This window comes from Conger conger, chromosome 16, assembly GCF_963514075.1.
Source record: "Conger conger chromosome 16, fConCon1.1, whole genome shotgun sequence".
Lineage (NCBI taxonomy): Eukaryota > Metazoa > Chordata > Actinopteri > Anguilliformes > Congridae > Conger > Conger conger.
In genome coordinates, this window is record NC_083775.1 from 31,126,583 (window position 1) to 31,142,444 (window position 15,862).

General features: G+C 43.4%; 1 protein-coding gene across 2 annotated transcripts; it reads right to left on the bottom strand.

Moving 5' to 3' along the window:
- Window positions 1–2,726: 2,726 nt before the first annotated feature.
- Window positions 2,727–13,857, bottom strand: LOC133114684 (reticulophagy regulator 3-like). Of its 2 annotated transcripts, none has more exons than XM_061224247.1 (9): window positions 13,091–13,857; window positions 11,023–11,129; window positions 10,491–10,521; window positions 9,298–9,424; window positions 8,664–8,748; window positions 7,942–8,079; window positions 7,394–7,473; window positions 6,692–6,824; window positions 2,727–4,989 (listed from the first exon to the last, which is right to left on the bottom strand). In XM_061224247.1, exons 1-9 carry the CDS (start codon window positions 13,315–13,317, stop codon window positions 4,460–4,462), a joined length of 1,458 nt encoding a protein of 485 aa, XP_061080231.1. In that variant the 5' UTR covers window positions 13,318–13,857; the 3' UTR covers window positions 2,727–4,459. The 2 variants fall into 2 exon arrangements, with proteins under 2 accessions (XP_061080231.1, XP_061080232.1); XM_061224248.1 differs by having other exon boundaries at window positions 4,609–4,989; window positions 6,639–6,824.
- Window positions 13,858–15,862: the final 2,005 nt, after the last annotated feature.

Here is a 15,862-nt window from a genome sequence, read left to right on the forward strand (position 1 = left end):
TTCAGTTTGGTTACATAAAATATCGTTAGGTTTTAATGTTTTCTTTGTGTCATGTCGAAGAACAAGTCTCTGTGCAAATTTCCAGGCTATTTATTGTCTTTTGGGCTACAACATTAATATAGGAGCCTCTTGGCTTATTGGGTTTTTTTCAACATTCTTAAGTTTCTCATGTTCTCACTTCATTAATGCAGTGTTGCACTCTTGTAATCGAATTATAAAGAATAGCATTATATAATTAATTGTTTTTGTTTTTATTAGGGTTCCTGGGACTGAACCCAATTTGTCCTGGTTCTTACTGTTATTGCCTTTCGGGGCAGTTCATCCTAAAATGAAATTAAGGTGTGTTACCCAGAGTACCATCTCCCACTATCTCAGATAGCTTTGTTGACATTTGACAAGTTTTGTAGGTATCTTCTGACTCTCTTCCAGATAGTAAGAACTCAAGGGGCCCATATTATTTTTGGCACTCAATGCGCTGGAAATGTACATTTAGAAAAACTCGACAGCAACTTCTCTTTCAAAATATAATGCCATGGATACTCACCAACATCCCCAGAGCTTAATTTCACATTCATAGTTGAGATGTTAATGGGTGTTTTGTTCTACAACATAAATTGGGATATTAAAAACCCAACCATTAGCTACTTTCAAAGCTGTTAAGAGCATGTGCACAAGTTGCTATATTGAAACTACAACAAACGGTCGCTTTCTGCAATATCACATCACCAGCACTCCAGTTTCATACTAGTCCACCTGCACAAGACTTTGCTCGAATACAGTTTGCATATATTTGTATAAACATGACATTATATTTAGAAACGTTACTGAGTTTTTCAAATGTAAATTTCCAAATCAAATCTCAGTCAAACTATCTGGATGGATAGATGGCACTGTGGGTAAGTGGTTTTTGGGTGGCCATTTAATTTTTTTTATTAATTTTAAATAAAAATACAAGCCAAACTATTTAGTCAAGACACTATATTTAATGTTTATACACCAAAAAATATCAAAACCAGTTACAGAGAAAACATTTTACTGCACACATATTAAAGGGTATACTCTGAAAAAGAAACCCTCTGAATAGAAGAAAGCTTTGTCATATTACCTGTTCAGTCCTGACAACCCCTTTACATTTAAATTTACATTTAAATAACAATAATAATCCTTGCTGAAGTTGCTGAGGTATAACAAATATTCTGTGTTCCGTATACTATCTTTTAGGGGATTTCTTCAAATAACAATTTTTTCTTGACTTGTTCAGTTGTTACAGCTGAACACGTTAAATTAGTGGTCAAACAGCTTTGTGTACACAGAAGCCCCCACATCCCCACCCCAAATGAAACCTGACCAAACATCACAGATGAGGCTAGAAGAGTTTTGAAGAGCCCAAAAAAATGCATTCCTGAAAAGTCACACTGAACAATACAAAAAGATACTTTCTGCACTATGTCTACTCTTACTCTCTCAGTTTTGTCTGAATGTACTTGACACACACACACACACACACACAAATAATTCTGTGTAAACATGGTTAAGAAACAAAACCATGTCATTCTACTTTCAGAATGTATAGAATCAGAAATTATGCATTTTTATTTATGACCAAACATCCTTAGCGCCTTTCCAATACACCGTCTTTACTGCATTTTAGGACCAGTCAAAACAATTAGAGGTCAATGCAGTGTAACAGCACTTACTCCATCAACACCAAAGTCCTCTTCAAAGCAGAAAAAACAAATAGATTAACAAAAGAACCAGTCAAAACAAATAGATTAACAAATGAACCAGTCAAAACAAACAGATTAACAAATGAACCAGTCAAAACAAATATATCAACAAATGAACCAGTCAAAGCAAACAGATTAGCAAATGGACCAGTCAAAACAAATAGAGGTCAATTCAGAGTAAACACTTACTCTCTGGACAACAAACAGGCCATGACTGCTCCTTAAGAGACAGAACATGGATTCACCACACCACAAAACATATACTAGACTGCTCTTGCAATGCGTTTTGTAATATAGCTCAAAGTTGAAATTGGGGATAGGTCCACTTTTGTCCAGGTACACCAGTAGTACAGCCAGTGGCCCGAAAGGGGATCCTGACCACAGCAGCCTCAGGACATTATGGGGTCCTTGCGGGGAGGCAGAGGTGGAAAGTCCAGGGGTCAGAAGTCAAAATCCCCCTGCCGTGTGTTTCTTCTACCCTTGAACTGAGCCCAGCCGATATCATTAACTAGTTCTACCTGGCTGAAGAATTGTGCTAATTCACAAATGCAGGTAATGAGAACAGAATACCGGGGAGGACTTTTACTTTCTGAACCTGGATCTTACACCTTTGCGGGGAGTTCCAATAGGTCCGGGATACTCGATCTTATCCAGAAAGGGCCGGTGGGTGCAGGCTTTTGTTTCAACCAAGCAGTTACACGCCTGATTCTACTAATCAACCTGGAGAGCCTTTGCTTGGTTGGAATGAAAGCCTGCAGCCACACTGGCCCTTTCTGGATACAATGAGTGTCCCTGCAGGCTGCAGGCTGTCCTGGACCCTCCTGTAGTCTGTGCTTCCCAAGATGGGCAACAGTGTACTAAAATGTATACAAAATACTTTTCAAAAAATCTATAAAATCTATGGTTTGCAGGTGATAGGGAGCACCAGAAAGTTTTCACACCCCCTCCCCCCACCCCCAACCGAATAAATAAAGTTTAATAAATAATAATAATAATAATAATAATAATAATAATATCAGATCATAATCATCTATATAATCTCATTTTGCAGTGTTGCAGATTCAAATGAAAATACATTAAAACAAAATTGTACTCCTTTAGAGTTCTATACCATGTTAGTTAAGTCTTTCATTTTTGAAAAAAAATATTGAATACAAAAATTTTCTGTTGGTGAACTGGGGTAACTTTAAATTTGAAGCGTCACAGGACAAAATAAGCCAGGGGGACACTTTTTACGTTTTACTGGTATAAACTACACAAAAATGAGGCAAGCAACCCATATTGCACAAAACATGCAGAAACTTCAAACGTGTACCCACGTGCTGGTTATTTAGTGACAACACCTGACCGATGATGTGGGAAGCTTAATGTAACAGGCATGCCAAGCCAAAAACTAAAGAAAAAATGGAATTGGGAACACAAAATTTGTTCCCAAGCAGCTGTAATGTGATCAATAAGTAATTGACCTGTGATTTGTAGGTAATAAATTGAAATAGAAGGATCAATGAAAACCTTGAAACTTTTCTGATCTCTCAGGTATATTGCCATAATCACCATCTGGCACAGTACAGATGGATATTCTGTATTTTTGCCCCATTTACATTTGAGATAAACGTTTTTCAGGTGATTTATTCAAATGTGTAATAAAACTATTTCATAAATGGCTTTATATGCAATTGTCTGCAGGTGTTTTCACCTTTAGTATTTTGTTTCTCTTTATAGTTACTTTAAAAAGTCAAATCTCCTGATGAAAATGCAAACTCTTACTGGTAAATAACATCCATGTATTAACTGGTGAATACTCCTGAATAAAAGAGAAAACGTGTGTTAATTACCACATGCAGTACTTCTCTTTGAACCGGACACAGAATTTCACGTAATTAGCTCCCATTAAATTACATCATAGATTAAGGGTGGAATTCTGTTTCTACCAGATATCCTGGCTAAATGAGCTAATTGAATGTATACAACACTGGATCACTGGTAGATTAGATCACAGTAAAACATTTAACATTTAAAAAACAGTCTTCGGCCTTTAAAGATGAGAAGGGTATCATTATTTACTTATATTAAGTTTGCTGCTGATCTCAGGAAGGATGCTGAGGTATTTCACTTTTACACTTTACATTTTAAAACTTACTCTAGACAGGAGTGTCTGCCAAATGTAAAAATATGCATCAGAGTCACAGTGTGCTATTTATACGATGACAAACCTTGTCTGTGGGAAACCTGATATTGCTCACATAAAATCCTTTTTATTTTGTATTTTTTGCCAACAAACAATCTGACAGAGACGTCAGGAATAGCAACTGTTTTCTGCGCAACTACCTATAGCAAAGATAAACACTTCTTAATTCCGCCGCTACTTTTTTGTTTTTTTTCTCATGAGAAATTGCTATCACCCATTTTATAAAATGTACCACATGTTGTGTAGTATTCTATTACTTTCGAGTAGATGTCTCCTATTGCTCTGCAACACAAAATAAAGACTCTTGCCTGGATTGGATCAAATGACAAGAACAGCTTCGGTACATTTCGGTAAGAAAATGTAAATGACAAAAAAAAAAACAACAACTTCACAGTGATTCTGAAGGCAGCTGAAGACAGGTTGCCTCTGGCTGCTGGGACTAAAGAACAAGTCCGGACATGCACCGTGTCCCCTCCTCCGCCTTCATACGCATTCACATCGACAAACCGCCGAACAACAACCCCGGCCCCGCGCCGGGACGTCTTCACTGGGGCTTTCCCAGCAGGTTGGACAGGAAGCCGGACCCCTGGGTCCTGGAGCGCGGGCCCCCGGAGGGGTCGGCCTGGCCGAGCTCGGACTGATCCAGCAGCTCGAAATCCTCCCCGTCCAGGTCGGTGTCGAGCTCGGAGCTGGACTGGTGGCGGAAGCCGCGGGGAGGGCCGCGCCCGGCGGGGGGGTGAGGCTGCAGCGCCCCCGCCAGGGCGGCCTGGATCATGCCGCTGGCGATGGCGCCCGCCACCTCGCCGCTGAGGTCGCGGCCGGAGGTCAGGGCCGAGGTCAGGCCGCTGAAGCACAGCTCCGAGTCCAGCTCGTCCTCCGCGTCCGAGTCCAGCGGGTCCTCCAGGTCCGGCAGGGCGGCCCCGCGGGGCCCCGCCGCGCCCGGCGGCCCCAGGCTGGGGAGCCCGATGCTGGTGTCCTCGTCGTCCTCCAGGGCCGCGGCGTCGGGGTTGACGGACGGGAAGTCGAGGAGGTCGCGGGCGAAGGACTCCTCCGGGTCGCTGTGCCGGTCCAGGTCTGAGGGGAGAGGGGGAAGGGCCCGGGCGTGAGCTCTGTGGCTGGGGTACGCCGCTGACAATCGCCTGAGTGGGTGTGGGTGCCAAACATGGAGTCCACCCTGCCCCTTTAACCCAGGGGTGCCACACTACAGTCCTGGAGTCCACCCTGTCCTTTTAACCCAGCGGTATAAAACTACAGTCCTGGAGTCCACCCTGTCCCTTTAACCCAGCGGTGCCAAACTCCAGTCCTGGAGTCCACCCTGTCCTTTTAACCCAGCGGTATAAAACTACAGTCCTGGAGTCCACCCGGTCCCTTTAACCCAGCGGTGCCAAACTCCAGTCCTGGAGTCCACCCTGTCCTTTTAACCCAGCGGTATAAAACTACAGTCCTGGAGTCCACCCTGTCCTTTTAACCCAGAGGACTTAAACTACATTTCCAAGGGGCCACAGTGCCTGCTGGTTTTCAGGGTGTCCTTAGCACTAGCGGATAATTTAAGTCATTGATTGGCTAAATAATCCACACGTCTTGTTCTCAAGGCCTTAATTGGCACGAAAACCCAAAGACACTGTGGCCCTCTGGGAATTTCCTTTGACACCCTTGGGTGCTGAACAGCGCATCAACCAAAAAGAAATGGAATCCAATTTTTAGTCTACCTGAACCTACATCCAACAACAGTATTGGTCATTAGCATTACTGTCGTCATCCATCCATGAACCTGTTAGTTTGTTAAACTGTAACAAGCCACAACAATAGTAGTAGTAGGTAGGTTATCTGCGGTTATAAAAGACTAAATTGCATACTTGCTTCATGAAAACAAAAATATTGGGTTTAACTAACCGGGCTAACTCACCGGGTTCTGCCTGGGCTCTGTCTTGCAGTAGCCTAGGCTACATCTTCCTGTTTCATACATAGCTGTGATGTGATTGGACATGCTATGGTCAGCTACAAACAAGGTCAAAGTTCAAACAATTTGAACCCTGATGATGCTCAACTTTTTTTATTTTGAGCTGTGCGCTACGCCAGGCTTAGCGTTGCTGCCAACTCGGGCTGCAACGCTCCCTCCATAGGAATTGAATGGCTTGACGCCACGTTGAACGTTTTGACGCAGATCATGTGAAAGCAGCTTAAGGCTCTATAAAATGACGATCCTTAACTGTAACTGGACTAGAAATATGACATTCTAAAAGTTAAGAATCTCGTATCTCCAGATTAACTTCCACAGTCCATGGGTCAGTGTGTACTCCGACCTGACCTTCTGCAGAGTGAAGCTCATCATGAGGCGAACTCAAACATATACACACCAAACAAAAATCCAAAGAGTCAAAATATTCAAATATTAGAAAGGTTTAAACAAAATAATAAATGTTTTTGTCCCAGGTACATGATAAATTCATTTCAGCAACAATTAAAGTACGGGAAAAGATGTATCAATGTAATGCAATGATGTGAAATTATGTTCATTGGTCAAAATCGTGAATGAGTGTGTCACATATCAGATGTAAGATATGCTCCATAAAGATACCAAATTTAGTGAGTCAGTCCCTGATGATTTTATAGCCATCTGTCCGACACATTGCTGACGCCATTTTGGGTCGTTGATGTCATTTCTTCTCAACAGGTTTGAATAAAAACGGCTATAAAATTAACAGGGACTAACAAAGACCCACCAAGCACGGTGTTGCGCGATGTAGGGTTTTTGACGGGGGAACGCCGGCCCGACCTTCCAAGCTCTCCGTGAGCGGGGTCTGGCCTCTGGACCAGTTGAAGGTGCCGTTGTCCGTGTAGGAGGCCTCGGCGTCGGAGTGCTCCGAGTCTGTGATGGCCAGCTCCCGGGCTACCACCGCGTCATCCAGCTGTTCCAGGGAAAGAGGCCAAAACGAAAATGCAGCACGGAAGGACCCGGAAGGCACTGCTGTCCAACAGGACCCAGCAGGCGGCTAATCCAGGTTGGCCCAAATCTACTATCTTATTGTGCGCTGGCACCGTTTCTGGTGGTTCGGACTGTCTTGCCTAATTTTTGTGCTATTAATAAAACGAATATATCTGAACTGAATGCGACATTTACAGCATTTGAATATGTGGAGAGCACCACCAGTGTAAAACATATACAGGAGCAATTTAAGAATTCAAACACATTGAAGCAATATTGCTACAAAAATGTCATTGTGAGAAGGTATGAAATATGTTCTTTTTCAAATACAGATAGACAATTTAATAATAATGAAATTAAGCCCCTATTAACACAGGACACACTGTGTTAATAGGGGCACACTACACTGTAATATATATTAAAATATTTTCATTATTATTTAATTCAACACTAAAATAGTTTAGGCCAATAATAGGCCAATCAAAGGTATTGAACAGAAATGTGTATCGGGATGTGGAAAAATGAAACCATTTCCTGTTGGCACAGATTTACCGTGGGACAGAATGAAGCCAGCTCCTCCTCGCTGTCACTGGCCTCGTCTGGGGTCATGTGACGGACGGCCCTGCAGAGGACTGGGGTACACACAGGTCAGAGGTCAGAGGTCAGCAGGTCCACAGCTGCAGAGAAGAGGTCGCTCTCGTAGACTCTCTTCGCTACAACATGGTCACTTCTGCAGGAAGGCTAAACTCCACATTACATTAACAACAGGCTGCACTCCCTGAATAGTACACATCCAGACAGGTTGGGAAAAAAAAAAAAACTCTTGAGCTTTTTCCAAGAGATACATTTAGGCTTTCTCTCACGCCACCCAAAGAAATCGCACGGCAAATAAAAAGGGCACAGCTATAAACAGCCACTCCTTGATTTGGAAAAATTGGGAAACCGTTTCAGTGTGTCTTTAAGTGGTGCGTGTCTGTATTGCGGCCAACTCAACACTTATAGAAATCAGCCCCATTTCCAAAAATGTGGAGCTTTTGAAGCGGGGTAGCAGACATAAGAAAGCAGGTAGAGAGCCGCAGGGCTGGTGGGCCAGCACTCACACTGGTTCTGTTTGGGCTGTGCCATCATGTAGCCGCCGGTGCTGAAGTCCAGTCGCCGCAGGGCCGGCTCCAGCAGCACACACAGCCTGGGCCACGCCCCACGCTGCACCGCCAGCGGGAACAGCAGAGCCCCCAGCACTGAGACGGGAACCCACACACCCGGGAGAGGAGAGGCAGGGCAGGGAGGAGAGGCAGGGAGGGAGGGCAGGGAGGGAGGAGAGGCAGGGCAGGGAGAGAGGAGAGGCAGGGCAGGGAGAGAGGAGAAGCAGGGAGGGAGGAGGAGAGGAGAGGCAGGGAGGAGAGGCAGGGAGGGAGGGAGGAGAGGAGAGGCAGGGCAGGGGGAAACGGGGGAGGCAGGGCAGGGAGGGAGAGAGGAGGCAGGGCAAAGGGAAACAGGGACGGCACAGTGAGAACGGTGTGAATGAGCTGCCTTACATTGGCTCTGTTTACATATACACACAACCCAGAAAAAATCTATCTTTTGCTTCAGATTTGGAAAGGTTTCGGGATTTACTCAGTGCAGCTATCCAGCTGACTCAGTAATCCTGCTTTGTGATACAGGGCCCTGCTGCCTATATCTGCTGCACTGGTAGACGTATAGCTGTTTGGGGAATTCAATTGAAATTTGAAATTAAAATACGCCCAAACTTACCGGCTCTCCAGGAATGGAGTTGTGCCCCCCTCATATTGAAGATTTTAAGTTTCCCTCTGGACGTACTCACCAGCAGAGTAGCAGAGCACCAGGCCGGGAATATAGTGCCCCACCATTGCCAGCAAGGTAAAGAAGCTGCACACCAGGACACAGAACTGAGGAACAGAGCCGCAGTGTGGCAGTTAGCCTCCAGAGGTCAACTGGAGTAGCACCTCAAAGGAAAACCTCAGCTGACCAGTCAACCGAATATGTGGTTACACAATTACACAACAAGCTGTATATGTGGCAACATTTCATTTAATTTCATCAATCGTCTTAGCACGATCGTCTTTGTTGCTCAAAAATATGAGCAACAAACAAGAAGTCACACTTCCCATTGATTAAAAAACTGAAATACAAATGTAATTAGATGAAGGGACATGCGTTAGAACTACTGCGCAAGAATACAATGTTGGGAAGTCAATGTTAGTGTTTCAAATGCTCTTTAATTTTATTAAATATCGTCCATTCTGACTGTTAGACGAAAGACCGAGCGAGTCTTGCTAAGCTTCTATTTTTGAAATGGCGACCAACCGTAACTTTCATTACTTCAATACAAAAATGTTCCCCCTGCTTTTCTGCAACTGCGGATTCACGGGCGACGCTGAATAACCTCTGAAAACAGTTTCACGTTTTTGAACAGATCAGAGCAGATCGGTACTCACCTTGCCAGGATTTTGCCGTTTGAATTTCACGCAGCTCGCTGTGAGGGTCAACGCGCTGACCCATGCCTCGGCCATGTGATGACACAGTTCCGGAACGCTGAGTATCCCAGGATGCACCAGTCCCCAGCTAGGGAACAGGAGGAACGCCCGCTCCAATGAGTGAGATCATCCCAATGTAAGTGACATCATCCCGACATTCCCTCTCTCCACTGTGACCCATGTGCTGTAACACTATCAACTGGCCAAATGTGAAACTTTCTGTGTGTCAAACAAATTCAATGATAGTTATCGATCAGCTTTGGAGCTACAGTTCAAGTGCCAAACAGTCCAACTGTAGCACTGTATCAAACTAGGGTTCATTCGGGCTGTTGAATGGCTCATCCTGTTACAGTAAGGCACTGTTTCAGTGCAAGGATCAGTAGTGTCGCCCCCAAGGCTAAAGAGGACTTAGTCAGGCAGGGCCATCATCATCGTCACTCTAGTGCCCCCTGCTGGTCGATCGAGCGCCTGCAGTCAGCTTTCTGAAACTGCACACACAGTGACTCCAGTCTGTGCTGACTGTGGTGTAAAAAGGAGCAGTGCAGGAGTGCAGATGCGCGTCTACGAAAACCGGGCGGCAATTTGAATTGGCTTGCAGAATATACCCTTTTATGAATATGTATATGCATGTTCATATATAGTGCTGCGAAAAAGTACCCCCCCCCCTCCACAACAGCCTATTTGTCACACTCAATGGACTCGGATCTTTCGACAAAAATGTAATATTACACAAAGGGAATCTGAGTAAACAGAAACCACATTTTTACATTTATTTAATGAATAAAGTTATCCCCATATCACCCTTGTGAAAAATAATTCCCCCCTTAAACTAAAAAAAAAAGTATTACAACCAAAACTAAATACAAGCAAATGTTTCCGATAGTTTGATATCAATCACATCACATCAGTGATTCATTTTAGCCCAGTCTTCCCTGCAGAACTGCTTTAATTCAGACAGATTGGTAGGATCTTGAGCATCAACCGTTGGTTCAAGGTCCTGCAACAGCATCTCTATTGGGTTCAATTTACTGCCCATTTTGCTGTGAGACTCACATTCTGCGTTTTTAATGTTTCACACTATGACGTGTAAGTTGGAGACAAAGAAGATTTATTGACCGATTGAAACTGCACCATGCCTGATTTTAGTAACGTACCTGTCGTTTTCAGTATCACTTGCCCGCTTTACTGTAAAGAGAAAGAATAATCGGTGTCTCACAGTCCAATATTGTGCTTTTAAAACACGTGCACAAAAAGAGGCACATTATCACAGCAGAAGAGCAAAATGAGGCATTGCTATTATGATGCAATATGCTGGGACTATCATGCAGCCATTTTGTTAATCAAGCAAACATAAATATCTGAAAAATATTTATAGGACGTTCCTTGGCAGATGGGTGATAGGAAAACTCTTTTTATTAAGGAATTTGGCAATAAAGTCAAATGAAGCAAAAAATATAACAACAGGTCCTAACAGTTGCTATTAATTATTCATTTAGGCATCTTCTCTTATTGCCGTTTAAATGATTGTTGAAAAGCCTGAATAAATAATTCAAAGAACGATGCCCCAACATTTATTGTCTTCAATTTAAGAAGGAAGGAAAGCTTGAGTCTCATTGAAAATGTACAGCTTTGTAACGGTGGTTTTCTGTTTTCTCAGCGGAGAGTTGAGCGAAAAGGAGAGCTCACCCCTGATCTTTGGCCAGATGCGGTTCCTCCAGGTGTCCGCACACACAACGCAGGCCAGGGCCGCGGACAGCAGCGACAGCAGCCGCAGAGACGTCAGCACAAAGGACCTGAGACACACGGTCACACGGCCGTCACTGCAGAACCAGGTGGACAAACCCAACAGCGCTGCACTGACCCAACTGTGAGAACCACCCAGCCAGACCAACCCAACAGCGCTGCACTGACCCAACTGTGAGAACCACCCGGCCAGACCAACCCAACAGCGCTGCACTGACCCAACTGTGAGAACCACCCAGCCAGACCAACCCAACAGCGCTGCACTGACCCAACTGTGAGAACCACCCAGCCAGACCAACCCAACAGCGCTGCACTGACCCAACTGTGAGAACCAGCCAGCCAGACCAACCCAACAGCGCTGCACTGACCCAACTGTGAGAACCACCCAGCCAGACCAACCCAACAGCACTGCACTGACCCAACTGTGAGAACCATCCAGCCAGACCAACCCAACAGCGCTGCACTGACCCAACTGTGAGAACCACCCAGCCAGACCAACCCAACAGCGCTGCACTGACCCAACTGTGAGAACCACCCAGCCAGACCAACCCAACAGCGCTGCACTGACCCAACTGTGAGAACCACCCAGCCAGACCAACCCAACAGCGCTGCACTGACCCAACTGTGAGAACCACCCAGCCAGACCAACCCAACAGCGCTGCACTGACCCAACTGTGAGAACCACCCAGCCAGACCAACCCAACAGCACTGCACTAACCCAACTGTCAGAACCACCCATTCAGACCAATCCAACAGCACTACACTGACCCAACTGTTGTCAGAACCACTCAGCCAGACCAACCGAACAGCGCTGCACTGACCCAACTCTGAGAGCACAGGAGAATTCAGAACTGTGCAAATAGGCTCACCTACCAGCACTCCCCAGCCAGGCCCACCCATGAATGTGAATGCAGTGATCCCATCGGCACATGACTCATGAGCTCTTAGATCCCAATGTACAGGACTTATGGGTTCTTAGATCCCTGGGTAGATGACTTATGTGTTCTTGCATACCAAAGCGCATGACTTACTATGACTTTACTGTGTGAGTTCTTACATCCCAATGTACCTTAGGTCATAGATCCCCAAAACATTAAGCTACAAAGCTCAGCATGTGCTGAAATCTTAAAGAGGAGCCTTGTGAATTGAACCAAATGGGACTTCTGGAAACGATAAACAGAAATACTGGGAAAAGCACATGTGACACATTCCAAGGAGAACAGTCACATTTATTTTGTCGATGTTGCTAACCCGAATATCTTGGATACCATGTTGGGTGGCTCTCATCTCTGGGTCAGTGCATGTTAGCACCTGTTACATGTGACCATAGACTACAGAACAAATATGTACTAATCATGTGTTTGGAAACACCACCCTGCACATGACACCAACCACTACTCAAATAAATAACCCAGGCAATATAATAAGTAAGACTGTCCAGCCTTTATGTATTCATAATATAATTTATATGAATTACATAATGAATTTTCCATTATGCATTATTATTATTACGCATTGATATTATTATGTACTACTACGTGTTCTTACCCTGATATAGCATTTTTTTTTTTTGTTGTTATTGCTGTTATCCCAGTTGTTACCACATCGCAATTATTCTGTTTAATTTACATTCATATTCTAGCTAATGTATTTCCATAATTCTGTGTACACTTTGACAATATTTACAAATGTATTTCGTGCCAGTAAAGCATTTTGAATTAGAATTTTGAAGAGCTACAAAATAAGCACATTGACGAGACTATCAGCCTATACAGCAATGGCCGCACATAACCTCTGTGTTTCAACAGTTGTTGTTTTAGTCATCCGGTTATCTTCAACTGTAGATGAGGTACATAAACGTCAGTGATGTCTGTGACAAGAAAGGGTGTTAGGCTATGTAGCTAACGTCAAGCGAGCAAGTTGTATTTAACACTTAGCTAATGTTGACGTCAGGTATAGACTAATATCATCATCACCGTTAGTCGTTATATTTCAATTACTGTATACTTACCAGAACACAGCATTAATCACGGTGTACAGCAACACGCTGTGAAGCGGTCTTTCCCACACCAGTACTGACTGCAGGTAGGTCAGGAGAGGTTCGTACGGTCCTAATCTCACCAGAAGGGAGGCTTTGACAGCTCGTACTTGTCCGTCTCTTTCATTTGAACTCGGTCGGCTGCGCAGCCCGACACCCAAACCGAGCTTCTCTGTGCCTTCCCCTTTCTTAATCGCCATAATAACATATATAATTTAGCTACTTCAACCAAGTAAATAACAAATACCACTGACTTGCAAGCTAGGTAGCGTATGCTTCTGTCCTTCTGAGCGTTACAGCACGATAAAGCTAGCTAGCTAAGCTAGTTCAATTGAGCTCGTCTGTTTGCTAACTTCGCTAGCTAGCCAGCAGTATGAGTTAGCGCAGCACAGGTGACACGAAGTGAAACATAATCCATGGCAACCGACGTAGCTACGTAACTACATAACTGAATCTAACCTAAAATAATTCACGGAACTAGACACAATGTCATATTTTATGTCTCCGAGGAGCTGTCAAGCCACTGTTGCCAGCTAATGAAACACAACAGAAGCCAATACATGTAATGCTACTACTTGGTTGCTAGTTTTAAATATCTCGCCCATTTTATTCCACCCGTACCGACAGCCTCGTTGGAAGAATGTTGCATGTACTCTTCAAAGAATACAGAATATTTTAATTTAAAAAAGCCCTTTAGGTATGTTAACGCTGTCAATATGGCGTGTCCAAAGAATGTGGCTTGTGTGTCCAATCCCAAATCCCGACGAACTCATTCGCTGTAGCATGGTCAGAAAAGAACCTGTCTCACCCAATCAGAATCGATCTTTGGTACTGTTTATTTTTTTATTATCATATTATTATTGAACGTTACTGTTATTAATTATACAATTTGGCGATAATTTTATTATTGGTCATTTAATACTGCAGAATAGATGCATCATCATTGACTAAACGGAACTATTTTTTCTGAAAAATAAGATCGTTACACATGTAACATTTGATACATTTGATACATCTCTCAGCTCTGGTAGAAAGGATGAGCTCAATAGATTATGCTATACAGTTTGTACTTTTTACAACATCTTAATTCTTCCTGCAATACTCTGTACCTCATGTTCTTCCTGTTTTCTGTATACTTATTCCTCATGTCTTCCTAAAAAAAAAACACAACATAATTGATTGATATTTTATCCTGGAGTCTTCAAATAGGAAATCCAGACAGGAAAACACTTGATTCAATTATAAGGCGAGTCAACACCAAACTAAACGAGCGTTATTTACAGCGATCCTCTATAGCCTACCCTCAAAGGCTGTGCAACGGTGTCAGTACCAAAGAAAACCACTGCATTATGTAGAAAAGTCAAACTTAGTTTTCCACCACCCAATTGCATACTCCCTTTCTTCTTCAAGACCCCAGAGTTCAAGACCCCAGACACCAGAAGATAACAAGCAACATTGAAGAGGACAGATTACATCATTTTGCATAACCTGCAAACTGAGATTTGAAAAAATAAAATAAAATAAAATAAAATAAATTAAAACTGGCAATGGCATATAGAAAAGAAGAAGAAGATTTTTTTACTTAACTTGCATGTTTTTTGGAAAGAGTTAGGATTACAGATGAATTGACTTGTCTTATGTAAAGAGCTGCCTTGTGTATGAAAATGCGCGATACAAATAAACTTGACTTCACTTAGAAAATATGGTGCATGAGGTGGAGGGTGCTAAAAAGAAAAGAAAAAGGGCAGTGGAATTCAAAGATCATGATGAAGAGAGATTTGTTTTAGGAATAAAGGTAGATGGAACTGGCTGGGAGGGAAATGGCATTTTTAGGGATGGCCAGGAAGTCGGGAAATTAGCAAAATCAGAGATTGGGGAAGTGAAGGCAGTGAGGATATTAAGGAAGGGGTTGTAATTACGGTGAGTAAAAATAAGAAACAAAGAGATAAATCATTAAGAACAACCAGAGTGAAATGCTTCCCACTGAGGGAAAGGAACTCCAGCGAAGGGAGTTATAGGTGGGGTTCCACTCTCTGAAGACGCAGAAGAAAAAGAAAGTGAATCTGTATTGTTGGGGAGCTACCGGAGAGGGTTTTGTTAGATTATGTTAGCTGTAGGGTAAGGGCATATGAGAAGGCACCAATAAGCTGTTTTTGGCATCAGGAATACGGACATGTCGCTGCAGTATGCGGAAAAAGGGTGTACAGATGTAGAAGGTGTGGGAAGGATGGGTGTTCAGAAGGGGAGCGTAGGCTGTCTAAAGAACAGGCTATGTGTTTTCGCTGTGTCACGTGGTGCAAGTAAAACGTTGTGAGAGAAGGAAAATGGAATGTAGGCCAATCTGTTTCAGTATTTTTTGGCAACTTCTGCTCTTAATTTATTTAATTAGCTCAATCATGTCTAAATCTGATATGTGTATAAGCACTAGGTACAGTCATAGACTGCAGGTGTATCCTAAAGATTTTACTGATCCAGTACAGGAGTGAACTGGTGTAATCTATAGAGCGGTCAGAAAACTAAAATTAAGGTAACTGGCTGGAACAAAAAGCAGCACATAGATCGGCCCTCCAGGACTGGAGTTGTGGACTAGAGTTATGAATAGAATGTCCTATACAGAGGTAACCAGGAGAGTGAGGGAAGAGAAGGGAACCGGGAGGAAAGCAGGACAGAGGTGAAACGACAAAGGGAATATGATAGAGAAATTATAAACATAGATAGAAACCAAGTCGGAGAGAATTGAGATAG